At 41.8% G+C, this 27253-nt stretch overlaps 1 protein-coding gene across 2 annotated transcripts; it reads left to right on the top strand.

The window, feature by feature from the left end:
* Positions 1–6890: 6890 nt before the first annotated feature.
* Positions 6891–26860, top strand: Elp3 (elongator complex protein 3). 2 transcript variants are annotated; one of them, XM_075669736.1, is made up of 16 exons: positions 6891–7050; positions 7134–7230; positions 7295–7385; positions 7441–7488; positions 7550–7620; positions 7863–7926; positions 8344–8412; positions 9204–9439; positions 11827–11907; positions 12440–12566; positions 14751–14944; positions 18730–18886; positions 19994–20166; positions 23611–23665; positions 24681–24762; positions 26659–26860. In XM_075669736.1, exons 1-16 carry the CDS (start codon positions 7032–7034, stop codon positions 26745–26747), a joined length of 1653 nt encoding a protein of 550 aa, XP_075525851.1. In that variant the 5' UTR covers positions 6891–7031; the 3' UTR covers positions 26748–26860. The 2 variants fall into 2 exon arrangements, with proteins under 2 accessions (XP_075525851.1, XP_075525850.1); XM_075669735.1 differs by lacking the exon at positions 6891–7050 and having other exon boundaries at positions 7112–7230.
* Positions 26861–27253: the final 393 nt, after the last annotated feature.

The raw sequence follows: 27253 nt of genomic DNA, 5'->3' as shown, positions 1-27253 counted from the left end.
CGATCACCAGCGGATGAGTCGAGTGCTTCAGTGTCAGATGTTCAGCAGTGGACAGACAGTGAAATCAGTGAGAAAGATAGTGTTTACGAACCATCACAGACCTCAGCCAGCATGTCGAATGGAGAGCCAGACCTGACTGATGATTCTGAGGTGAATGATTCAGGATACGATGCTCTCATTTCTCTCAGCCCATCTCTAGAGAAATGGACACCGGCAACAACCACTTCGCCTAGTGTGACACCACACTCTAGGCCGCCCACTATCATTCAGTTGCCATCTAGCCGTTATGCCCCATCTTTATGTTCACTGTTTATTACGGATGACATTTGGCAAATGATGGTCAATGAAACAAACAGGTTCACACAACAAGTGTTGAAGTCAACTACTCCTAAATCTAAATCACGGTTGAAAAATTGAACGGAAACCAATGCCAAAGAAATGAAAGCATTTATTCGAATACTGATTTGTATTGGTCTCCTCTGCCTTCCTACTCCCAAATCTAAATCAAAGTTGAAAAATTGGATGGAAACCAATCTCCAACAAACGAAAGCATTTGTTGGAATACCAATTTGTATTAATCTCGTCCATCTTCCTATCTGAGTCACTACTGGGCAAAAAGTAACCTGTATGGTGTTGAACTCATTCGTCAAAATATGAGCCGTGACCGCCTTTTCCCTACTTTTGAGGTTCCGGCATTTTGCGGACAATTAACTGGTTGCAGAGTTGCAGGATCATGTCTTTAAGATTCATCCTCTGGTAGAGAAATTGAACCAAAATATTTGCCACTGTGCTTGAGCCGGGAAAGGAGGTTGTGATAGATGAAACAATAGTGCCATGGCGTGGCAGACTTTCGTTCTTACAGAGTCAGGCTGTTCAAGGCATGTACCAAAGACGGTTACAGGCTAAAGGTTGATGTATATGCCGGAAAGTGTGACTGAACAGTTGGCATCGGACATGCCGAAGATGTATGCTTGAAACTCCTGCAAAATTACAAGGAAGTCGCGTGCCCGCTGTACGTAGACAACTTCTACATGAGCTTGCCGCTCACTCTTCGCCTTCTAAAGGAAGACACTTTCATTCGTGGCACAGTTCGCTCAGTGAGGAAAGGGCTGCCAAAAGATCTCACTGAAGTAAAGGTTGCAAATGGCAGTGTTACCGGACTTCAGTCCAAAAATGGAGTGAAGGCACTGAAGTGGATGGACAAGAGGCCTGTTCTGATACTCACACCTGTCGCCAAATATGAAGCAACTTTGGTGGACAGTGGGAAGAAAACAAGGGACGGCGCACCAATCATGAAACATCAGGCCGGTCTCGATTACAATGCAGCAAAAAAGGGCATCGACTATAGTCACCAAATGACGTTATACCACAACTGCTTTAGAAAAGGACTCAAGTGGTACAGAAAGGTAGCTGTTGAGTTGCTTGTTGGAAGTGCCATCATAAATGCGTGGAACATTCGTGGCATGCTTGAAGGAAGCTCTACGCCAATTATAAAATTTCAAGATGAACTGGCTCATTCACTGTTCGGCCCTCGTCAAGACAACATCGAAGAAACTCGTGGGAGAAGTGTCCACATGCTAAGAAAAACTGGCACATCGGCACACGACACTCAGTGGCACTGCACTGGCTGCTATGCGGCCAACAGTACCAGCAATAGCCCAAACACTATGGTGAGAGTGAGAAAAGTGACCACTTTCTGTGAATAACGCTTCGGCAAGCCATTCACCTGTTTGTTGTGCTTTAATTCTAAGCACAAGTAACCTGAGAAGCAAGCTAGCTTCAACTGTAAAATGAGTAGGATGAAAACTTCAAGACATGGCTAATGCTCATACTAAATTTTAGCCTTTCTCTAACTAATAAATATTCCTAACACAGGAACTGACTTCTTGTCTTTTCTAATGGCAAGCACTTTGTAGTTCAGCATAGGTTTCTAGCATCTTGAATCCATTGAGGGGCCAGAGAATGTATTAAAGAAAGATAAAAATGCATAATGTTGTGCTGAATGTGATCAAGACACATGTACAAGAAACTATAGTTATTAGTTCGATGAGGACAGTAATGTGCTTTAGCAAGTTAGAAATTTGTTACCAACTTGCCCACATTCACATCTTAACTGATTTAACAATGTTTCCACTACGTGGAGAACCTTGCTCTACAGTGCTTTTATCACCCTGAAGAAGGTTGGTGTTCCTATTATAACACGTGTACTTAAGAAGCTCAATCTCTCAGGATTTCATGTTGTTTTACGTGACATAAGCTTACGAGGCTTACAGATTACGTGCTCGTATCTCAACGTAAACACTAACTTCCTTTTCAATGATTTTCATTTCTGTAAAAGCACAGTAAATTTCGTCAGACGAGAAGTGCAAATGCGTTTTTTATTCTTTCATACTTGGTGCTTGCTATTATACAACTTACTTATATTACAACTTGCTTGTTTAGAAAACTCATAAAGAACACTCCCCCCACTTTTTTCTTTTTCTTCTTTTACTTTCAATTGACTCTGACTTTCATTATGTTAATAAACTTCAGAAGAGCTTGCTCTCAGGCTAGTTTGTACACACTGCTAAGAATGAAAAAATGTAGAGAAATTGGGACAAGAAAGAAAGGCCTACAGAATGCTGATTTGCGCGCAGCAATTTATATCAAGGATGGGGTGCTGGACCAGGGAAGCTAAGAAGCCGCCACAACAAACTAGGGGAGCTAGGTAAATGGCTTCGATGTCCACACAGAAACATAAATATAGGCATGTTAGAGAATGCTGTGTCATTCAACAACCCCGTGAATGTTGAAAAGTGGGACAGTGATTAGCTGAAAAGAGTTTCAGAGAGCTCCAGGGAGTGGGGAGATGGATACGGTAAGGGGGCTAGGCTGGTGACGCGCATTAAGGGCATCAAGAATGAAGTGAAAAATTATGGAACATAGGGGGATTGTCTCATCACTGCTTGATCGCTCTACACCAGATAGCCGTGGCCAGTTGCCTTAGCCGAGATTCACCAACCCTGTCATAGCATGTGCTGTGCTTGCTGCTCTGCAGTCTTTAAAATAGGCAGGTGTCAGGGAAGCATGCCCATAATGCCTGCAATTAAGTAATAGGCGACTTGCAAAATAGTGCCCGCTCTCTTCCATACACAGCCATGGCTGAACCACTCACTAGCAAATCTGGTAAGAAAATAACGCTGACCTCCACTGTTACTTGGGCTGCAACAAGTCTGGGCTGCAAACAAGAAGACACAAGACAGAGCACTGTCATGTTTTTAGCACAGCTCGCTTTCCTAAGTAATGTACCAACAAGGTCATAATATACATTATATAAATACATCAATTTGTAAACAAAATGTTATTTTTAATATAGTCATTTTTAAAAACAGCACAAGGATGATAGCATAATTTTAGGCGTAATGGCTGCATGCCTTAGCAATGAAAAACTTTTGTCAGAAGTTAAGCAAAGTTGTTTTGGCAACGTAAAAATGTGCATCCTCATTGCTAAAGCATTCCTGTCCGGGGAGTGCTAGGAGTTTGTCTTGGTGTGATGTAAAACCCTCCACACATTTATATAGTGCAAGAGAGAGAGGTGATGGGGGAGTGGTAGTGGCCAGTGGAGAATCCTTCCCTGAAATAAATTTCTGGCTACGTCACTGAATGTCTGCAATGCCTTGTAATAGCAATAGGTCTTGGATGGAAACACTATAGATGATACCAGTGAACCTATTGAGCCTATTCCTGTTTAGTGAGATGATGGATGTTTTCCCAAAGAATTATATAAACTGTACAATGGAATGTTTTGTACCACCTGTAATAACCATGCTGTAAGAAAAAACAGAAAGGCTGAGCTTAAATGTTGTAGGAAATCTCTTAAGAGGCTCGAGGATAGGTATAGATGACTAACTCCCGTATTCTCCACTCAACACTCCACCTGGATTCAAATGCACAGCAGCCCTGCTCCTTGACAGAGGTGGTTGCTTAGCTTTAATTAAACTTCATGTCAATTACTGTGAAACACAGCGTCGTCTTCAGTCTAGGGGTGGCACTGCGCTCAGCTCAGTGGAATGAAGCTTCCAGTCATAGATGGTTTCAGAATACAGGGTAAGTGACCTCACATTTTACTCTCTTCGTCGTGAAGTCTAGACACCAAAGCCTCGGTTTGAACAAGTAATGCTTTAAGCGCTCTCTCATGCATATGTTTGCTTTAAGGCAGAGTCAGCTTACTATTTCCTGCTTCTCCCACATGCAAATGACACAAAAATATCTCAATAAAATGATTGTGATTTAAGTGGTACACACTCTCTGCAATGTGATTAAATGTTTGTAATAAAAGAAGCACTACTCATGTGCTGGTCAGCATCTGCAGCAATATGTTCACCAAGATATTTTTTTTGTCTCAATATATTCGATATTGTTGCAAATTTAAGAGGTTTTGCAGCTAACATGTAGCTGTTTACTTGTGTCTCGAGAACATACAGCTTTAGGTGAGAGGAGCGCTATATTGCATGAGACAAAGGAACATTTTTAGACTGCTTGTTTTATTTTTGTGCGAAAAACAATTGTGAAGGTTTTAATTGAAAAGTAATACAGTAGGTGTTGGCAACGCGAACAAGCCATGCAAAGTGTAAGCATTAGAAATGAACTATCCAGATGAGGACCCCCCACCCACTGATATATGTCAATGCTATAATATCAAATGCTGTGACATTTAACACATATGGTAACTAAAAAAAAGGATAACTAAAGCAAGAGCAGCATTAATAAAACAACAATATTAACTGCAAAATTTATATAATTTTTCTCAAAAATTTTATCTTAACATAAACTGTGGCCTCACACACAGTGGGCACCTTTGCTAACAACCTTCACATTTCACTAGTGCTAATTCTAGCTTCCCTCTAGCTTCTAGCTTGATTCTAGCTTCTAGCTCAACTGCAATGTTTTGAACGTCAGGGCATGTGCAAGTGAAAATTAGTTTGTGATGGCCATGTGGATCTGTTTCTCTGCCTGAATAATAGGGAGAGGAGGGCAATATAATTGCCTTGAGAACTATTAAGCAGAAGTAGCATGGTGGATGAGGAGCAGTGGCTGGGATAAAACATTTCAGGAGTTCAATGTAGTAAGGATACAGGAGTAATATGATTAACTTCGCAAGAATATGAGGCCATTATAACACTAAGGGAAACAGACTGGCCCATCACAATGAATTTTCAAATATTGTAACTGATCTAGAACACCTTGCACGGCTGCTGTAATTAGGAAAAAAAATGTAGCATTGTCTTAAAAGACAGCTTTTTTGTTTGTTTACTCTGCTATGCCACTGCACACATTATCACTATTACTTTTTTTTCTTTTGGAACAGAAAGTCACCATATGCCTGGAGGTTTTAGATCACCTTCTTGGTGTGCTCCCGATATATGAACAGTTCGAAAACATTAACATTGTTGCTTGGTTTATTGCCCAAGTAGACCGGCACGGAACGACTAAGGAAGCAGGCATGTGAATATGCACACCCTGTATCCAATCAACCCCTATATCAATCAATTTTGTACAATTAGACCTCCATATATTGAACTTTAATGTAACAAACCGTTTTACTTTGCAGAACTTGTTTGGTGTGCATATAGAAATCATCAATTTATTGTATTCTGTTCATCTGCAATTTCAATTTACTGAAATTATAAATTCTTCTAAAACTTAAATGAGGATATGTGTTGCATTTGAACTGTAAATTCTATGGACGTACAAGCGCTTTTCGGGAGTAAAGCTTCACGATTTCCTTCCCAAGTTTATTCGACTTAAGGACAAAATTCTGCAGCAGTTATAAAACGACCACAGGTGACAAGCAGCTGAATGCGAGGTATCTGGTACAGACCGACGGGGGAAAACTTACAAATCACAATAGCACACATTCAGGCGAGTATGTAAACAGGCGAACTAAGCAGGGAACAAAAACAACACAGCACTGCTTTCATAGGTCCCGAATGATCAGAGTTTCGTCAGTGTTGGTGCAAGCACGCATCCGCAGATAAAACGGCTCCCACCGTGCATTGCCCAATACTTCGAGAGCTGACGCCTACACAACCACCGGGGTAGGTTATAGCACTTGTTTCTGCTCTGATCGTATAGTGTTCGAATGATGTCGCGACAACGCAGGTACTTGCAATAGGGGCGACGACCTTCCACAACTCCAGAACATCATAAAAGACCGTTTGCACATGTACTAACCAGCCAAACAAACTAACCACGGCAGCGAATACCACTTAAATCGAAAATACAACGCAGAAACGCCTCGAAAAGGTTTCACCATAGAGAAAGGTTACGCCCTGTTTCCCAGACGCTCACAAGAAATTCAAGAAATGTCCAAAGCGCACTACCGCCGCCTTTTAAAAATCCAACGGGAGTCAAGCCAAATCAGTAACAAGTTGGCTATTTGGGTGAACGCAACGCACCCGTTCGAACCACCGGGTACGCGCAACGCCGGCCGACAGGATTCTTGGTTAGCAATTATAGGAACCATTGCGCCGACACATAGGTCCGTTCGATTTGCCTGCACCACTGTGAACCAGTTCATGACGGTTCACGAGAAGTTCAGAAATTGTGCAGCAGCGCGACACTCGAAACGAATGCCAAGGTGCAGAAAAAAGACTGCTTCCGTAATCGTTCGAGTCGTCGTCCGATCTCGGAGGAAGTCTAAAACTGCGCGAAAAAACGAGAACAAGCGAAAGGAACACACAATACACCACAAATCCATACTCGGACTTCAATACCTTGGAGATTCCTCATTCTTTCGCGCAGTTTTAGCCTTCCTTCAAGCATGAACCAGCTAGCCAGCAAGAACGTAGTACCAATCTCAGAGGCCGTGGCCAAATTTGCCAAATTTGCTTATTTTGACGTCGTTCACGTCTTCATTAATGGCGGCGCCCAGTGCTTGCTGTGCATGCGTGTGCGCTTCGTGGAAACTTTGGATCTTGTTGATTGCAGGGATGTTTATGCGACCTGCGCCTCTGTTATAGTTCTCGCATAGATACAGTGGTATTTTGAAGATGACTGTCAAGCAGAAAGGTGAGTGAAAAGGGCTGCACAAGACATGCTGCCGCTGCGAAGGGTAGTTTGTGTGTTGCTCATGATTGCCTTCCGCACACCAGGCGTTTCTCAGGAAACCCTCAAAGTCAAGGTAATCTCGGAGATCATCAAGGAGCTTCTCGCAGCGCAGAAGGAACGCAAGGATGTCAATCTCAACAGGTGAGTGGAATCGTCGCACCTGTCGGCCTGTGTCAGCTCGCAGCTGATCATATCGCTTTTGCAGCGTCAAGTGCCAGATATCTTCGAAGTACGGGCTGAGTTCCCAACCGAAGATAGTCGACATCATCGCTGCCATGCCTCCGGAATATAAAAAGGTGAGAGCGTGTGGATTCCGCTCACGGGGTGTGAAGTGTACTACTTGCTCCACAGGTGCTTCTACCCAAGCTCAAAGCGAAGCCAGTGCGGACTGCCAGTGGAGTAAGGAACCGTTTAGTTTAGAATGACAACTGGGGCGCTTCTAAGATGTGAATATTTGCAGATCGCAGTTGTGGCAGTCATGTGCAAGCCTCATCGATGCCCTCATATCAACATGACTGGAAACATATGCGTGTAAGCATTCATTGACCATCCCAACTCGAGGTCGTGGGATCGATTGCCGATCACCGCTGCCGTTTTTTTTTTTTTCAGAAGATGCCAGAAAGCAGAAAATGCACGCGTACCGTGCTTTCGATGCATGCTAACGAACCCTAGGTAGTCTAAAATGACCCGGAACCCCCCTAAATATATCTGTCACTGTCCCCATGTAAATTAATGTCTGTAAGTTCCATAGCTATAATTTGGGGCTGTTGCAGATACTGCCCTGGCGGTCCAGACTCTGATTTCGAGTATTCTACACAGTCTTACACAGGTTACGAGGTAAGTTTCTGATCATTTCTCTGTTGGAATGTAGGTCTTATTGATAAGGCAAGGAATGTTTGATGTGATATGAGCCTGTATAACGTGGTAGTTTGTAATATGTTAGGGCGAGGCTTAGTCTCATATTTACATTAGATGATAGGACAAATCCAGCAACTGTGAATACCACCAAAGGCAACTTGTGGCCGAGGTGCGATCTATATTTATATGCGCCTCAGCATTCTCTAGCTTGGTTGCCTTATTATTAGAGCTTGAAATTGTTCTTTGGAATTTTTCGAAGGATTAAAGTGTACTTACGAGGAGATTATGTCTCACGCATACCATGTTCATCCTGGGTTCGCTTAACTGCAGCACGATTTATGTGAGCAAAGCACTTTATGATGAAATATACATGCAGCGTTTCAACTTTCTGTCCAGCCAACATCTATGCGTGCAATCAGGGCCCGGTACGATCCTTTTCTTCAGACAAGGCATCGTGTTGAGCAGGTATGCTTCATTGATATTCAGTTTGAAGTGAACGAGCCAGAACATTCCAACTTGCTTTGAGCACTATGTCCTGATCATAATTGCCCATCATACCCTCTGCTTTCTTCTAGTTTAGATTAATAGGTATGAAAGTTTTGGCACCAGTAAATTGTTCTGGCTGCATATTATCCCCTGAGCAAGATGAACACTGCTCTCATTAGGCAACAAGTAAGCCTCAACATACAGCACATTAGTAGCGCTTTGAGCAAAGCTTACCTACATGACTGCCTTAGCTTGCTTAAAGGCCAACTGTAATAAAATTTTGGGCTGCATAAGAAGCATAGTAGTAGGTATAGAGCAGCCTCTCTGCAAAATATTAATATTTGTTATGCGATTGGATACATCAGAACAGGCCAAGCAGATGTTTTTAATATCAAATGTGTAATAATAATAATAATAATAATAATAATAGAATGTTGCCATTATGGTTTGCTGGTAGTGATGCATGATGAAGAACGCATGGCTCCTTGGCATTACTTTCATGATTAGCCATTGCCAGCCCCACTGTGCACTAAAGATCTCAGAGGTGACATAGTGGCACATACATCATACTTGCCAACATATTGTCTGCTTTGGTGCCATTTAAAGGCTGCCAATAAAGAATTAGACAATTACTGGCCTAGTGACTTTGCCAAGATTTATAAAGTAGTATATATTACTCATTTATAACCACTCTAGGCAAAGTGGAATTTTGTAACATATGCACTGCATATTTCTGCATGTGTCTTTCATGTGTGCCATTGTGGATGCAGCTCCAGCAACTGGGCCATTCTGTGGACAAAGTGGAGTTCATCGTGATGGGGGGCACCTTCATGTGCCTGCCTGAAGATTACCGTGATCGGTTCATTCGCAGTTTGCATGATGCCTTGTCAGGGCACAACAGCAACTCAGTGGCCGAGGCCGTGAAATACAGTGAACGGGCTCGCACCAAGTGCATTGGTATCACTATTGAGACACGTCCAGACTACTGCCTCAAGAGGCATCTTGGGTGAGTTGTGACATGTTGCCTTTAGGAGTGTTGTGCAAAACATGAAGACATAAAGACAAAGCAAACCAGATGAAATGCCAAGGCTGTTTGGCCAGACATACCATTTCCAGGAATGTGACTGGAAAGCAGAAACAAAACATGTTGCAGGGCATCAGTATGTTTTGCCTTATATTTATGCAATATACTTCCTAGTTTGCTAGTCGAAGAAAAAGTCCTGTTGCAAAAGGGAAAGTTTTACAAACTAGGTATTACAGTCGAAACCTGCATCAACGAAATATTTTCATATCTCTGGTGAACATCCATAGGATTCAATGCATTTCGTACCTCTTACAATGAAATGTCGCTGTACTACAATCTCACATTAATGAGATTTGCCGGAACGTAACCCCGCATATTACTTACTCGCACAAGGCTAGCAGGCTCCAAAATGTGCTCAAATGCAATTGCTTTGCACTAAAATTGCGTGGAATACCATCACACCGCTGCCATTTTTGTTTGGAAAAGCAACCAAGCGTCAGGAGCGATTGCGTACACCGGAAACACGTCATGGCCACCATCTTGTTTCATGATCGCCCGTTTGAAGTGGCACGCATGTTGCTACCGGCATGTGACGACGGTTTTTGCGCATCTAGTGCAGTGCTTAATGCGTGCCTCAGTGAGCAAAATGCAGCAAAAACATGGAAAGTCATGTCCGACCGACATGGAATTGTTTGTGACGCTTGAGATGGTGGTCACAGCATAGAGGGCCACACATCGGGTCGTGATTAAGTGATTGTCTGGGAATACGCATCCCTTGCTTCAAGAATGTTGGTTTCGGCGCCACCCGACAGGCATCACATGCAGATTCGACACGGGACGTAAATTTGCGTGAAGGTGCCATAATCTCAATCGAATGCCGTCGGATATATGAGATGCGATCACTTTCGTGCTCAGCACTGGACGCATTGGCATTTACGGGTGACAGTGTGCGCTGGGAGAAATGCTACTGTTTGCTTGGAGCGCTGTTGCCCTGTGTCCTGTGCTGCGTTACACGAAATCTCGCAAAAGTCATCGTATCTCTGAAAGCAATTGACCGAGAATACCGCTCCATAGCACTGGTGCCACTAGTGATCAACACATGCGGCACACTTTGTGCTGCCGGCAGTGCGGTTTTATATCCTCGAGCAAAGCCTGCCAAAGTAGGCTAACGAAATTTTGACAGTAAAGTTTCGTTCTGTGATGCATTACCTATCTGTGCTGTTTCATTTTGCAACAACGAAATTCTCTCGAAAGTGAATTTTTTGTGTTCCCCGCCCGTTTTGTTATTGCAAGGATTAACTGTATTGGAAGCATGGGATTCTCAAAATGAATTCCTTGCAATATGGGATTCTCATGGTCAAACTATTATTTAAAGGCTTGAGCATACATAAGAACATGCCGTATACTTTGTCAGTTGTATCTATAACATTGTTTCCAGTGTAACTAACATTAAGAGTGACTTAAGATGCAGCAACAACAAAAATATTTCCATTGAAAATTTAATATTCCATTTTTAATGATTAAGCCACCATTGATAAATATTCCTGCATAATGAGAGTTTACTATATATATATATATATCACAGAAATGATCACGTTTAAAGGTTAGAGAAATAAGTTGTTGTGGGGATGCATTTGGTCACAATTTTTTTTTTGTTTTACGATTTGTGAGTGGAAAGTTTTGATGCGAGTGTTGTGCATGTTCCCGCAAATATGTTTGCCTCATGCTTGTAAGACGTATGCAGATGAATGTGCTTCAAATTAAAAGCTTTGCTCGTTGCTTCCATGTTTTTGTAGATGCCGAAGCGTCAAATGGCCCATTGATCGAAAAAGCTGGCGGTGTCTGTAGCAGTAAAATGGCACCTAAATTCCCCTTGGCTGCAATGTCACATCACAAGCATGCTTCGCGTGCTCGTTATGCTGGTTTGTGCTTGCTTGCTCAGGCAGCATGTACCACTATAAAATGTGAAGCATCTACATTGTTGGTAGCTGCAACGTCAGCAGTAGCGAAACATGGCTGTCCACGTCAGTACACCGCAGCCGAAGTAAGAGAGCGGAAGGACACAGCAAAATTAGCGCACAGGCAGGCAGTGAAATCTTTCATCGTTGTCAACACTCCCACTACATGGTGGGTGGAACAAGCATTAATACAAATATTACTTGTAGTGCAAAACTTGAAGGACTACACAGCGGCGTTCAATTGGACATTAATGCTTTCGCATTCACATCTCATAAGAACTTAGGTGTCCTTGTATTTTGTTTTCTTGCTGTTTCAACCTTCCTACAATAATGCCCATCTAGGTGATGTTGGTTTCTTCACAAATAAATATAGTCATTTTATGCTGCCGTGCATTGGTCGATTTCTTCCAGAGACATGCTCCAGTACGGCTGCACACGATTGGAGATTGGCGTGCAGAGCGTTCATGAAGACGTTGCCAGGGACACTAACCGGTGAGCACTGTGGTACACCACTTGCCTGATGATGTGTGAATGGTGCCAAATGATGCACAAGTGTTCACATAAATTAGAAATCGGAATGTGTGACTTGGAAAGTTCATTTGACCCTTGGGTAACCGTAGCAGTAAATGTAGCAGTGATGCTGCTTAGTTTTTCTTTTAATTACTGTTCAGTGTGGTTAAAAATTGCTAAACAGCTTTGGCAAAAACTTGGACTAGTTGTGTTCGTTCATAACTCTGAAACAGCTGGTGGTGTAATTTAAATAATTTACCTTAAACCTTTCTGTGATGAAATCTGGGGCCATTTTTTTTTATGCTATTCAATGCTTGTGTGATAGTTGTTGCACATTAACTTGTTTGTTAATTTGTTAATCCCTCAGCTAGGAAGTTTCGATTTTTCTACTTCTGCCCTCATAAACAGGTGCACTCTGCCGGTGTATGTTTACGATGCATCAGACTGGCACAATACATTAATCGGTATCATCGGTTGCATATGATTTCCCCCCCCCCTCTTCTTAACTTCTCAGAGGTCACACAGTCCGAGCTGTGTGTGAATCGTTCCAACTGGCAAAGGACGCGGGCTTCAAGGTTGTAGCCCACATGATGCCGAACCTACCAAATGTTGACTGGGAGCGTGACCTCGACCAGTTCGTGGTAAGGGCTGAATACCACAGCAGGCCCTCTGTTGGTCATAAACTTATGCTTGATGCTGCAAAGCTCCTCACAAGTGTAAATGAGCATGCTGAATTTGTAGCAGTTAATTTCTAACCAGAACATGCAGTAGTGCAATCTAAGATGACTGAAAACTGGAAGTATCAACCTCAAATGACAAATATGTTGAAAGCAAATGACCCTCTTCTTATTTGCATCTGCACGAAAGGTTCTTGGAAATGGAGGTGTGTGAAATTATGCAGCAGCTGTTCAGTGGTGATTGCTTTGATTTGATGCTGCTCGTTTATAGAACAAAATGTCAGTGACCATGTGATGTGCATGACAAAGCACTGTGACAATGTTGTTCTGGAGCTCTTGATTGTTTAATTGCAGTGCACTAGTACAGTTAAACCTCGATACAACTAAGTAGGTAAAATTGGCAATTTGCTTTGTTATATAAAAATTTCGTTGTATAGAAATTCGACCTTTTATGCAAATAAGTACAGTCGCCGATCGATTTTTCTTAGAAGGAAAGGGGCTGCAGAATTTCCTGAATTATCGGGCAATCGAAAAAAGCAAATTTGAATGAGAAAACAATTTATTCTGACGAATTTGGGAGTCGGTGATGAAGGATACGGTTTCATGCCACGTCGACAATATCTTTACATCAGCAGTACGAATTACGGTAAGTGAAGCCAGCCACGCTTTTACGCACACTCCGCCCCTGCAGCTGATAGCGTCGCCCGCTCAAGGACGACGCTATCATGAAAAGTGCTGGCAGTGGGGAGCGAATGCTTTGTCTGCCTCTTGCTCCTACAAGTCACCAAAACTCAAGATTACGAAACCTCCAATACTAAATGTGTGGGATGACAGCTATGATGCCTTCTTCGCCTTCTCAGCTAACATGATGCCTTCATGCCTTCTCGGCATGCCCACTCTTTGCACACGCGGCAGATTACTACCTCTGAAGCAGGGTGCACAGCTGCTTATGCGCTCAGCCGCGCTCACAGCCATGCGCAGCCACGGCTGAGACACGCGGCAGAAATCGTGAAGCGCCAACTTAACTCCCCACCCCCGTTCCTCGCATGCGTGCTTGATCATGTTACTGCAAGCGAGCTCCCCTCCCCCTATTTCCTTTTGCTAGCGTGGGAAGATCTTTATTGTCACACCCTTGCACACGCTCACTCGCACAAAGTGTGCGGACCATGAGAAGATCTTATCGCATTTGGACTTTATACAGAACATGATGCGGCTCCACTACAGTGGTCACTCTTGTCATTCCGCATGCAATTTGAGAGGTGCGTTTGCAAGCAGATGCTTGTAATTCAATCATTTTACTATTGGCGTCCGCGGAAGTTTCTATTTATTGTCTCGGCATTCCTTTGCAGTGGAAGCAAAATTTCGTTATATTCAAATCGTATACAAACACACTTTGTTTTATTGAGGTTCTAAATACATGGTGTTCTATGGACAAGAGGTTATAAAAGGTTAAATACTTCGTTATATCGAGAATTTCGTTATATTGAAGTTTGTTATATCGAGGTTTAGCTGTATATCAGTCTCAGTAAACCTGAAATCAGTGTACTAGTCTCAGTTTACTTTCCATTTTGCTGGGGAAATTGTAAAGCACAGAAGTTTACAAGACATTGGAAACATGCCCGTTATTGCTTTTCTAAGATTTTTCCAAGACCAGAATAAAGTTTTGTTGTGCCAAAACTTGTCTTAAAGATTTCATGTTGGACAAATGTTGGACCTGTATTTCAGTTTTGTGTTTTCCTTCCTGCAAAGTGTACAGTGCTGGGCTGCAGGTCGATGTTGTACATATATTTTTGTGTGTGTTCATTTATGTATGTTTATACTAGTCATGTGTATATATATATGCCCCCTTTCCCTCTTTTCTTCTATTTTCTCTTCGCCTATCTTATTGCAACTTTTCTCTCCTGTATCTATCTTTTCTCTTAACCTGCATCTTTCTCACAGCTGCAGTAGAGTTAAGGTGTCCACTGCGAAGTGCACTGAGAAGGGAGACAGTTATGATGCCTGTGGCCCTTCATTTCTTATCTTCTTTTGTCCTTATTGTTCTTTATTAGAAAAAACTACTACTACTACTACTACTACTCTTAATTTTTAATGAACTTTTGTTTTCTGGAACATTTAGACGTGTTACTTTATGCATTTTGTGTGCAGGAGATATTTGAGAACCCAGCATTTCGCATGGACGGCCTCAAGATCTATCCTACATTGGTGATTCGAGGCACAGGCCTGTACGAACTATGGAAGACAGGTCGATACCGCAGCTACCCGCCAGGCTTTTTGGTGGACCTTATCGCGCGCATCCTTGCACTGGTTCCCCCGTGGACCCGTATCTATCGTGTCCAGAGGTATAGTCAATGCACGAAGCTGATTGCAACTTCTCTGGATAATCTTGCATTATTGTGTGCTATAATGCAACAATGCTCAAATATTAGTTATCCAGTTGTTGCTAATGCAACATGTTCCGATCTGAAAACGTCAGTTGCCCCTAGCCAAGAGCAGCAGGTTCCGCAGTTCCTGCTAAATAGCATGGTGCAAAGCCTGTTCTATTTGTTGCATTGGCCACTTGTGAATGCAAATTCATGTTCCTGTAAAAAAAATTAGTTTTGTCTGTAGTGTAGTGTAGTGACTGACGAAATATAATGTGCAGTAGGCCTTAGACTGTTTGGTTCGGTGTTTGTTGAACTGAAAATTCGCAGGTGCAAGTGAGCAACCTCCTTTCAAGAAGCAAAAAGTGTGAGTCATATTTGTTTGTGGAAGTTGTGCGTCCCAGTGGTGAAGTGGAAAGACTTGTATTTTCGTCATCCTTTTACCTATCCAGGCTTAGACACTGGTCTCTACTTAAACAACCCTTTAGCTTCTTACTGCTGGATTTGTTAATCTTTTCTCAAATGTCTGTTTGGGCTACCCCGTTGATAGGCCTCATGTTATCCTTGAAGAAAACAAGACGATACCAGTGCCATCCAGTGAACATATGAAGAAGCAGTGTTAGAAGAAGACTACTGAAGATGCAGCATGCGTGCTCAGTCATTGTCATTACATGTAGTGAAAGAAAACTTAATTTAGGACGGCCTCCAGAATCTGGAAGGTGGCATGTTAGAACATGAAAATGTGCATGCCAGCTCTATCCAGTACACGGAGGTTGAGCCTGCGTTAGCAAATCATGGTAGCCGCTGGTGTGATCACACTCTTCAGGATCACTATTCTCCGCTTCTGTAGCATCAGCAATATGGTTGTAAGTTTGAATGTTTGTGGCATAATAAGAATTTTTATTTCTTCATAATTTCCTTGCAGAGTGTTTGGGACACCAGTGATGACACTGGCAGACATAACAATGACCAGGGTAGTGAGCTCACAGCAGCTAAATGTAAAAAATAAATAAATAAAAGAGGATGTTGTGGCTTCTGTCGAACTCAAGCAAGAGGTGTTGGTCTTTGGGGCTTAGGCTGGCTCTCAGCTTTGAACACTTCCTTTGACAAAAGCAACAATGCAAAAAAAAAAAAAGATATCTCAGTGACCTATTTGCTGAATGCGACAGAAAACTCAGTGGAGAGCTTGAGAGGCATGTTGGTGCACAGCAACCCATCATCTGTGTTTTTCATAGATGCAAAATTTGCAGATGTCCAGCTTTTATGTCTCTTTAATCCTGTTGGCAGAAATGAATATGGATGTTGATAAGTATTAGACTCGGATTATTTTGGATCTTGCTATGTGATTGATGGCCACTGTTGCCTACTGGAAAAGCAGAACATTGCATCTGCTTGAGCTTAATGTATTGTAACCTGCCTGTAAGTATGTACTGCCTGTATCTTATTCAGTATAAGATACAGGCAGATACAGATACAGATACAGATTCAGTATAAGATACATTGTGATGTGAATGTACCTGTCACCAGTAGTGGAGCTGGCCTTGCTGTGGTTTAAAAGGAAACTGAAGAGAAAAACATATTTGAGCAGCATTAGTAAATTACAAATCTACAATACTAAAAAAAAAGAAAGAAAGATGCTCTTACCACAAGAAGAGGCTTGGTAGGCCTCAAAAGATGGGTGCTGCTGGCACCTTGAAGTTCTCGCACCATCTTGCTAAGGGGTCGTGGATTTCGATGGCATCTGCTCCATCAAGGCAAATTTCTTCATCGCATAAAATACCCAATCACAAATTAATACTTTTAAATATGTAACATCACACTGACGTACCAGCGCTGAGGTTCCGGCACGAAATTTTAAATATGCAATTTTACACATCATTTTCTCCTCCACTGATCAACCTACCATAATATACCAAGTAAGTCCCCCCTTCCACCCCCCCCCCACTCAAGCACTAACTCAAACAAAAACAAAAGGGGGGGGGGCTGTTCTTTCACAGACAGTTCTTCCTCATGTATGGTTCTCCGCCTGCTTGTCTGTGTTGTTTTGTGGCTGTCTTTTGGGCCAAGTGAGCAAGAAGGAAGCTCACAATCTGTGAAAAATTATTAAAAGTAAAATACAGTCTGAAACAACACCCAAATGCCTCAAACTAACATGCACTGAATGACAAATATGGCAGCATGTATAGCATCCATGAAATGCAAGCAGCATACTCTCGCCATTTGCATTTATTTCTAACGCAGCGAAATAGAGCAGGAAGACTCGAAAGCAGCAGGAACGCAGTTTTTTTGCATGAAAGTCAAAGCATGCACAAGACTCTTGTACTTTATCTGCACACTTGTTGTAAAAGGGCAATATAGAAACATGGAATCAAACTAAAAAGCACAATACATGAAAAATCTTGGTACTGACATACTTCTCCAGCAGACAGAGACGTAGAATGGCGAGCTCATTCGCCTTGGCTTGTTTCCGCCATGGGCACAGCCATTGCAGAAACCGACTCCTTTTCGTTGAGACGCAACATGGCACTTTTTCTCAAAACGGTTTTAACTCTGACTGCTCAGACAGCAAAGTGCGAAATCTCAGCCGACGGGCACTCGGTAGTGTTTACGTTGAGGAGCATGAGCCACTCTGCTCGAGCTTGGACCGAAAGCGGCACTTGCATTTGATAGCGCTTCTCGCAGCTGCTGGATGAAGAGTGTGGCTGCAGCAGTCTTGGTCCGCATCTCCTGCAGTTACCGTGCTTATCTTGTGATCCTGCTGCCACGCTGCCGCTTCGTTTTTAGCATTTGTATCCACCCCCTTCAGCAAGTGTCCGTATTGCTCAAGCTGGCAGCATTCAAGCCTAGTGCACAATAGTATTCCAGCAGTGAAGGGCTGGTTCTGTGTGTATTTGCAGCCGGTGGCAAAGTGTGCTGCAGTGAAGGGCAAGCGCAGAGGAACACTGGGGTTGAATGCAAGGACTCAATTATTTTATCGCGTAAAACAATAATTGTTCTGAGTAAACTTTCCGAAATAAATGCCATTGAATGGTACTATGTAACTTACTACCTTCATATGTTTACTTGGACCACCTCACTATGCAATTGACCGCTGAATATGCCCCAAAAAGCAAATTTTCTCAAGTTTGGAATTTTCTTGCTCACACGCATTATGTTTTTCGATCTCTGAAACATTTTTATCGGCTTCTACACATTCCGGACAACTTAGAGAAATAGTTGGAATGACTACTGTGAGAACATAAAGTTTCATGCAAAATTCCACCTTTTTGTACTTTCTTTCGTGTTTTATATTTAAACAAAAGTAAGATGAATTCAGTTCAATTTAATGCGTATGAAAGAGCAATGTCTTTCATAATTATAAAAGATCTTTCATAGTCATGCGTGAAAATTTTATTTTGTAAAATTTTTTTGGTTATACTAGGTTTTGCTACTGCTTGCAAACTTAAAGTGGTGGCCACGGCGTGAAAAAAATTTTTTCACCAATAGCAAGCTAGGATGATGTTTGTCATTGTAATGCAGTAAGCCATGACATTTTAAAAAGAAATTGAAGATGGTCGAGTGCAAAGTCTGGATCAGTTGGCGTGGAATGACCCAGTACTATTATCTTGAAATTAACGAAAATAATGTTTTGATAAAATACTTAGTCAGCCTAACTGATTTAGTGTTTCTTTTTAGTGTCCCTTTAAGAATATCTCATGCTAAAAACTTATTCTACAAAGTGTTTGGCATAACAGTGTGTCACTGTAACCACTTGCATGTTGCAGGGACATTCCAATGCCACTGGTAACCTCTGGTGTTGAGCACGGCAATTTGAGGGAACTTGCTCTGGCCCGGATGAAGGACTTTGGCACGAGGTGCCGAGATGTGCGCACGCGGGAAGTGGGCATTCAGGAGATCCACCACAGAGTGCAGCCGGACCAGGTGTGTGCGAGGGTAGCTGAAGGCACGTTAATGTTCTTCAGATGGGTTAGAACGAAAGGTGCTGCGAGCACGCAGAGAATCCAGTACTGGTTATTGCAGCTGCTGGTTGTAACAATAAATACTGTCTGCAATATTGATTGTAATATAATATAATAAGTAATATAATTACGGGGCTATCACAATGAATATTTCTTACTCTCATCATTGTCATATGTTGATGGCACTGTGATATGCGGCATCTGGTAAGACAGCATCTTGCTTCATAGTAAAAATGACAGTTGAAGAAATGGAGGTTAAGCTATGCAGATTTATCTTCTTTGCATCCTCACAAAAGTAAGCTGCATTCTGACTCGTTTTAGACACAAGCGGTTGCTCTCAGAAGGCCAGCAACTCTACATGCCAGAGGTTACTTTATATGGGGTGTTTTATTTTCAATATGTCATATACTGTGCAGATGACTGTTTACTCGGATAGCTATTTTTCTTTACAGAGTTAGCATATGAGAATATTTCAGAGGCAAGGATAGCAGAGCAGCTTTAATGTTGGCAGAATTTAGAAAAATGGCCTGTGGCGGATAACACAATTTTACTCTCCAAACTGGATTGTTTGAAGAGGCAGACATTACTTCCACAGCTAATTGAAATGCATAATCTAATATATACTGAACCTTTCTTTTCCAGTTAAATTTGACCTTCAGTGCTTAAGAAGGCATTTTATTAAATGAGTAAGTGCATAAAGTGCAATAACTGTGCACTTTATAACAAGTTTGATGGCAGTTAGCTCAAGACTGTTGCTAGTTTTAAAATTTGCTTCAAAGGTACATGCCTTGATGTCTTGCTGGCTTCAATTCGCAAATTGCAATATGTGCCTTAAGAAGGTAATTATCATTTCTTTTAATTAGTTGATTGTCACTTTTAATTTCTTATGAAAATAATGTCTGCTTCTTGGTAACCCAGCTCAAGAATTAGAATTGTGCCGCATCTTCAGGCAGTTTGAAAATTTCTCTTAACATTAAACACCTAGTGCTATAGGCAATTATTGTTGTGCAGTCCTGGTTCCCAGGAGATATCGCAGTGGCCTCAGGTGTTGTCGGTCCTCCTAATGCAGGTGGAGTTAGTGCGTCGGGATTATGTTGCCAATGGTGGCTGGGAGACGTTCCTCTCGTACGAAGACCCTCGCCAGGACATTTTAGTTGGGCTGCTGCGTCTGCGCAAGTGCTCCTCCGACACCTTCCGCCCCGAGCTGCTTGATGGATGCTCCATTGTGCGCGAGCTGCATGTGTATCCTTTATGATCCATCTTCCTGAGGTCCTTTTTATTGCTCAGTTTCACACACTGCTGCCTTGGTGTACAAGAGAAATGCAGTGGTGGCTATAAGTGATATAATAAAAAAGACAAAATGCCAGAATGATAAAAAAAAGATTACTATGGAGTCTCCCGTAGCACATGTGTATGGCCAAATCAGCCAATCGACCCCAGTTATGTAACTGTGTGCAGTATTTGATTGCAGTCAAACCTCGGTATAACAAACTATTGGATGTGATGAAGTAAATCTAAAATGTTTTTCTCCAATGTCAACATCTAATCAAGACGTGCCTATAATGAATATTGGATATAGTGAAGGTATTTTTGTGTTTGATGCGACTTTATCAAAACTAGGTACGAGTTACAAATTGCATCTAGTTAAAGATACGTGCACGCTGTTATTATTGTTACTATGCATAGGCACAAAAAAATGCTGCTGCAGAGGAGCATTGAGGGAGCAGACAAACTGATAACTGTCGCAAGAAGGGCCATGTCAGGGCAGAAACAATTAAGCTGTTGGATGTTTAAGCTACTTTTGCAAACAATTCATTTGACACATTCCTTGGTGAACCACCAAATTTGTTCTACAATTCAACAACTTGAACGGAAAAAAAGAGTGCTAGAAAAAGCACAGTTGTGATTGGTTCCTGTTCTTGCATCAACTGCAGTGATTAAGTGCTTAACACTGGTGACAACAAATGCTTTCAGACCACGGAATTCATGAAAAAGTGAAAATTTTGTGGCAGCCAAGACTTACACTCTTGAATTAAAAAATTTCATGTACGTATGCACTCCCAACAGCAGCCATGCCTTGTTGTAATCGTACCGTTGGCACGAGTTGTTGGGAACTCGGCGCTGACGCCCGTGGTTGCACCTGGGTCGCAAGCCCCAAGGGTAGCGTTGGCCTGGCGGCCTGGGGTACAACTGGAAGCATCCGAAGGTCCCGGCAAAGCATGAGTCGACTGGTAACAACAAAACAAGTTGTTTATTCTAACATCGCAAAGAGTTGGCGGTCAGGTTGACCGAAGTAGAGAGACGGGAGTGCACTTTACTCAACAGAAGAAATCGGAGCCCTCTTTTGGCGTCCGGGGGCAGCTGCTTTTATACTCTCGCAGTTGAGGGCAAGAAGGAACCCCTCTATAGACGAGCACGTGACTGTGCCGCTCGGGTACAATGGGGTAAGGTGACGCAGCCGTGGTGCCGGCGCCGTTTGGGCACAATGGGGAGGAGAAGGTGGCTCATACTGTCGTGTCGCCGCCGGTCGGGCACAATGGGGAGGAGAAGGTGACTCATACTGTCGTGTCGCCGCCGGTCGGGCACAATGGGGAGGAGAAGGTGGCTCACACTGTCGTGTCGGCGCCTGTCAGACCCCCTCGCTTCACAGTTGTTGGGAGCTCCTCTCCCCGGCTGCCGCGCTTCGACAAGCGTGGGCACCAATATGCACATACACTCACACACGCACATGAAGACACGTGGCATCGGAACATGCCTGGACGCGCTTGGCGGGGAGGCGTAGTGGCGACGCCGAACGGGCCAAAATGTCTGCCGCTTTGTTGCAGCCGCGCCGGCTAAACCGCGCGTCGTAGGCGAAACGTAACAGCCTCAACCTTGAATTTTGGGCTACTTGAGTAACAAAGCCATAAAGAAATTCTGCCTTTGTTTGCAGCTTCTTTGCTTTGTAATCTTTCATGGCTTGTTGTACATACTTAAGTATGACATTCATCTAATGATATCATAATCTGAATTAACAATTTTGAAAAAGATTTTCCATAATCCAAAGGAACTTGTACTTGTCAATGTCTTTGTGCGGGCTTTACTCAACAAAAAATGAAAAAGTCTATGCCTTGTTTTAATTTTTCTTGAGTAAAGCCAGTGCAAAGGCATTGACAAGTAATAAATTTGAGCCCAATGCATATTATTTCTTCTTGCAGATGTGCTTAAATTTTGCAGACATGGCACCTAGAATTAATGGCCTTCTAAGCAATACAGTTGAAACCTGCTACTGTATAACGAAATCCTGCGACTATGAAATTATTGTGACAGTGAAAGGTTTTTATATTCCTGGCGAACACCCATAGGATTAAATGCATTTCGTACCTCTCGACAACAATATGTCACTTAACTGCAGCCCCGCATCAATGAAGGTATTACAGAGGAGAATGGGTAAAAACATAAAAATGCATGTGTAACTATGGAAAACAAAAGGAAAAGGTCATGCACATTCTTTGCTTATCATACCTGTTATGGTGCAACAGCCCTGCTGGAATTGCTAAGTCCTGGGAATGAAAGGCTGATGATAAACTTCGGTGCGGCATTTTAATATTCCAACCCTGTGGTAGCGATCAATGCACGAGGAGAGGATACGTTGGGAGCATAATCATGCTTTCACGTAGTTGGGGATTCTGGTAATACATATTAAAAAAAGCACGAGGCAGAAACACCTACTGAGACACTTACTGAACAAGGAAAGACGCGGAAGTTTGCATTGATTTGACGCTGGCTGTGCGGTTGCAATTGTTAAGGATTAAACATGCAGCATTATTCTGAAAAAGTTTAAAGGATTGAATGAGCGTGGTAGAGTATGGGTCCCAAATAGATGCTGCATATTCCATTTTATTGTAAACCAAGGATTTGTATGAGGTTAGTTTCATGGAAGATTTAATGATGCCATTGTTGACCTTGAATGAGCAGTATGTATTAAACAAATGGCTGTGTGTTTTGCTCCATGTTTGTTTTTATTGGCTTGTGTGTGAACAGGTATCGGCTCATTTGTGATGATTCAGATAAGTGTTGTCTAAAGCAGCACATAGTTTGAGTAGTTGCTTCCTAAGATGTACTATGTACATGAGGTGTGAATGTACATACCAGCATGAAGGGATAACATTAATAATTCTAGTTTGTGTGGAATAAAAGCACTAAAATGCAGACATTAATACTGAGACTTCAAACTTCAGTTAAGCAAGAAAATGTGTAGGCATGCCTTGGTTGTTTGGGTTCACAGCAAATAATATGGTTGACAGTTGTGGTGGCTTCTGTGATGAAAATGGGAAGATTTCCCCTGGAGCACTTGTGAAAATTAAACTAAAATTGCCCATTCTTGTGAGGAGAATCTGCCTTTATAATATTTTGCACCAGTCCAGACAATTTAGTGTCATTATGACACTTCAAGTGCAACTGTACCTTCATGAGAGGTTACCTGTAGATGAAGGGTGCGTAGGGTTAATGACATTGCAGCTGAGTTGAGCTTTGTTGTGCAGCAGCAGTTTTTGTAAGTGCAAATGAATGGTGCCATTACGTTATGTCAAGAAACCAAGTGTTTCCTGCGTAAATGTACATGTTCGAGTTGTTCTCCTTTCATTTCCTGTGTTCTATTCATTTATTATTACACCCTAGTGTGCCTCCTTGACTCAGTGCACTCAGATACGGGAGTGTTGTACCAGTGAGTGCGCGTGACCCTACGAAGTTTCAGCACCAGGTGAGCATTCAGGCACTGCTTATTGTACTTCACGTTGCCATGCCACTGAAAGTTTCTCTAGGAAGGGACCTGTATGTTATAAATTACTAAACATGTGTTAAGACTTGCATTCAGGTTCACTTATTGAAGTTACTCTGCTCACTACATCAAAATCAAACATGAAAAGCATCAAGGTTATGTAAAAAAAAAAAAAGTGCTGACACTGAAGTATAAGCATTCGTTTTAAATGATTGAGACATTAGGAATATCATAGCTGATCATTGTGCACGTTGCTTACTTCCTGACTGAATTGATGATCACAAGATTTTTCTGTGCAGTAGCGTTTGGGTATAACAGGTGCATAGGTATTCAGCATGAGTAATCACACTATAAAAGATAAAGCTCATGGTTTTAATGTTAATATGTATTTCTGTTAAAATATTTTCTGTGTATGATTACATTTCTACACTTTTCTGTGGTTTTACACTTATTGTGCTACATTTGCATTTGAAATCCTACATTGTTGAAAATTCTGTTATGAATGGGTCATTATGAGCTGTGATGTATTTCGCATTCTGATTCCCTAGTGATGTTTGACGCAGTATTCTAAAGGAGGAAATGCCATCGGAATTTTGGTGTAATCAATGTATATTCTATATTCTGTATTCCACATGCCCTGTGCATGTGAAACTAGTGTCAGGCTGGCAAGACAAGGCTCTTCTTGGAATAAAAGAAACGGTAATTATTTGGCACCATCTGAATAACTTAACTTAGTATTGGGGTATGATGGGAAGAACAGTAGACAGTTCGTCTTGCCCTATTGCAACAGGTATACTGCAGTGCATGAAAATCACCTAAAATGAAATCAGACATCACTCTAGCCATAAGTTCAGAGCTTAGGAAGTTTACCTGTGATTCTTTTATCAGTATACTTGTTGTGTACATGGTTCATTTTTTATTGTATTGGATGTAATTGGACTGAGTTCAGCAATGCATAATGTCTTGTACTCGCATGCGCTTCCATCAAACTTCTCAGGGCTTTGGAACACTGCTTATGGACGAAGCGGAGCGCATTGCTCGTCATGAGCATGGTTCACACAAGCTGGCAGTGATTTCCGGTGAGTTGTGTAGCTTTAGTAGATGAACACCTGGTGAGCTACTTAACTGGCAGTCATTTCTGGTGAGTTCTTTCAACCCTGTGCCAGACATGGTGACGGCGTGCTTTTAATATGCAGCCTCCAAAGTATTTAGTGATATTGCGTGAGCTCCTCATAGTGGTGCAGAGCAACGAGCTTTACAAGGTTAAGAGCACATGTAAAAAGTGCATGTGAATGCGAGTTTAGTGTGGTTTAGTGTAATTTTATTACGTCACAGCACCATTTTTCTATGCACTGTCGTGACATCATTTTGCAGATTGTACTGTACAGTAAAAGCTTTGTTGTAGAGAACATGCGCATAGTGAACTTCTGGTTATGGTGAAGAGAAATGCCAATCTTGATTACATTTTCATAAATGTCCACATGCTTCTTCACTGATAGTGGAGACGGGTATGGTGAAAAAATGAATATATAAAAGAAAACAATGCACTCTTTTACTACATCTAGAATAAATTATGACTTCCTGATGGTGGCCACGTAAACAATGGTCGTTGCACTAACCGTGATTTCAGCAAAAGTTTCACTAAGTATGATAAAGTGTGTATGCTCTCGCCTTGAATTTTTATCAGGTACCATGTCGCAACAGTGGGGCACTGTAGCATGACACTGTGCATGACACTATAACAACAGTGTTATGCAGCCTTGGACAATGTATGTCATGTCTGTGAGGCTGTTCAGTGCTTACTTAAAAGTACAAGTGTCAACATTGGATTGTTTTTGCAAACTCTCCATCATGACAAAGCGGAAGGCTTTGTCTCTTTTTGACAAACATAAACTGCTTTATGGTGTTGATGCTCAGATGGTTAAATGCAAAGATGGGTAACCTGCACTTTAGTAAAGAGCAAATATGTACTTTTTTTTCAATGCGAATCAACCAAGTGTGCTGAGAAAAATTCACCATAGTTACAGAAAGGCAACATGGTGAACTACAGCAATAGCAATAATAATGATAGAGTGAAGACTTTCCTGGTCCCAACGACTTCAATATACAGAGGTTTTACTGTATTGTTGCATTTTGTTTATTTCACACATTTTTTAATCGCATGTGTGATTTGCTTCTTAGTTATAATCTTTGTCTGGTGCACACTTTGCTGAGCACCTGAAGAAGTGAAAGGCGAACTGCAGTGAAGATATAAAATGGAAGAACAAGCACAAAAAGAAGACTAGTGCTCACTTCCAGCTTTCAAGCTTTGCTCTCTTTAGCATGCGCCTTCGCATTGCTGTCCCTTGCATGTGAAATCACAAGTGATTGCCACCCAAGCTTTTTGCAAAGTTTAAAGGTTGTTACTGACAAGGTTTTGTCCAGCTGAAGCATCGTAGGAGCTTGTGAAGTTTCTTTTGCTGAAGGGGGGGCGGCTAAAAATGCCAAAACCTTGCTTTAGTGAAATTTAGGGCTGAACAAAGTCTTTGGTTGATACGTTAGACTGTTATAGTGTGATTCATTTCATAAACTCATAGAAGCATTATTTGTGACAAATAGACTGTGGACATTATATAATAGAAATGACACATTTTTTTTTTTATCTTACTGCTTCGGTAATCTTTGTTATTTTCTGAGGATTGCTGTAAAGCTTTTACTGCATGTAGGACAATTTTCCAGACAAGAGTCTTTCATTTGCGACTTAGTGACATTTTCTCTGCAGGCGGCAAGTCAACACTATTTTTCTATAGTGTTTTTCTATATGTTCTATAGTGTTTCTACCTTTACTTTTACTTACTTTTAATAAAGGCATTGATACTTAAGTGTTAATCCTTTTCGATATTGAGCCACACGAAACTGTGCTGGCTTAAATTTCATGTGTTCCGTACTTGTGTAACCTTGATCAGAAAGTTATTGTTCTGTCATTCATATTGCAGGTGTGGGCACACGGAATTACTATCGCAAACTTGGATATGAGTTGGACGGCCCCTACATGTCTAAGCTGCTCATAGCTGACCCTACTTGAGTGCCTCTGCAGGACGTACCTAGTGGCAGGGATTTGTTGTTGCACAGTTTTTGTGAAATCGCTAGTGAATATTGTACAGAAGGAATAAAGTGTTGGTGAAGTTTATTCGCTGAGCAAGAACAACTGTTTGTCTGAGAACTCTAATTAGGGCAAACTCTTTCGTGTATATAAGCATCTGATCTTAATGCACCTTTTCCATTGTATTTACTCAATATCTGTTGCTACTGCGATTTCTGTAAACATTATTCATGTTTGGAAATGATGGCATTATGGCATAGCTAGTGTGCAGGGACATGTGGAGGAGAGTTGTATTACTATATGCAAACATACATACAAAAGAAAAACAAAATGAAGCCAGTGGCGACATGTCATGTGCAAAATTCACATTATTGAAAATTATTTAACGGCGTTCTGTAAAATTTAAAAAATTTAAGTATTTAAAATTTATTTAGTATCATTGTTTAATATATAAGATTCAGAAAATTAGTAAGAACCAACCTCATTTT

This window comes from Dermacentor variabilis, chromosome 9, assembly GCF_050947875.1.
Source record: "Dermacentor variabilis isolate Ectoservices chromosome 9, ASM5094787v1, whole genome shotgun sequence".
Classification (NCBI taxonomy): Eukaryota; Metazoa; Arthropoda; class Arachnida; order Ixodida; family Ixodidae; genus Dermacentor; species Dermacentor variabilis.
Note: the sequence above shows the minus strand (reverse complement) of the source record. Positions and strands in the feature narration are given on the sequence as shown.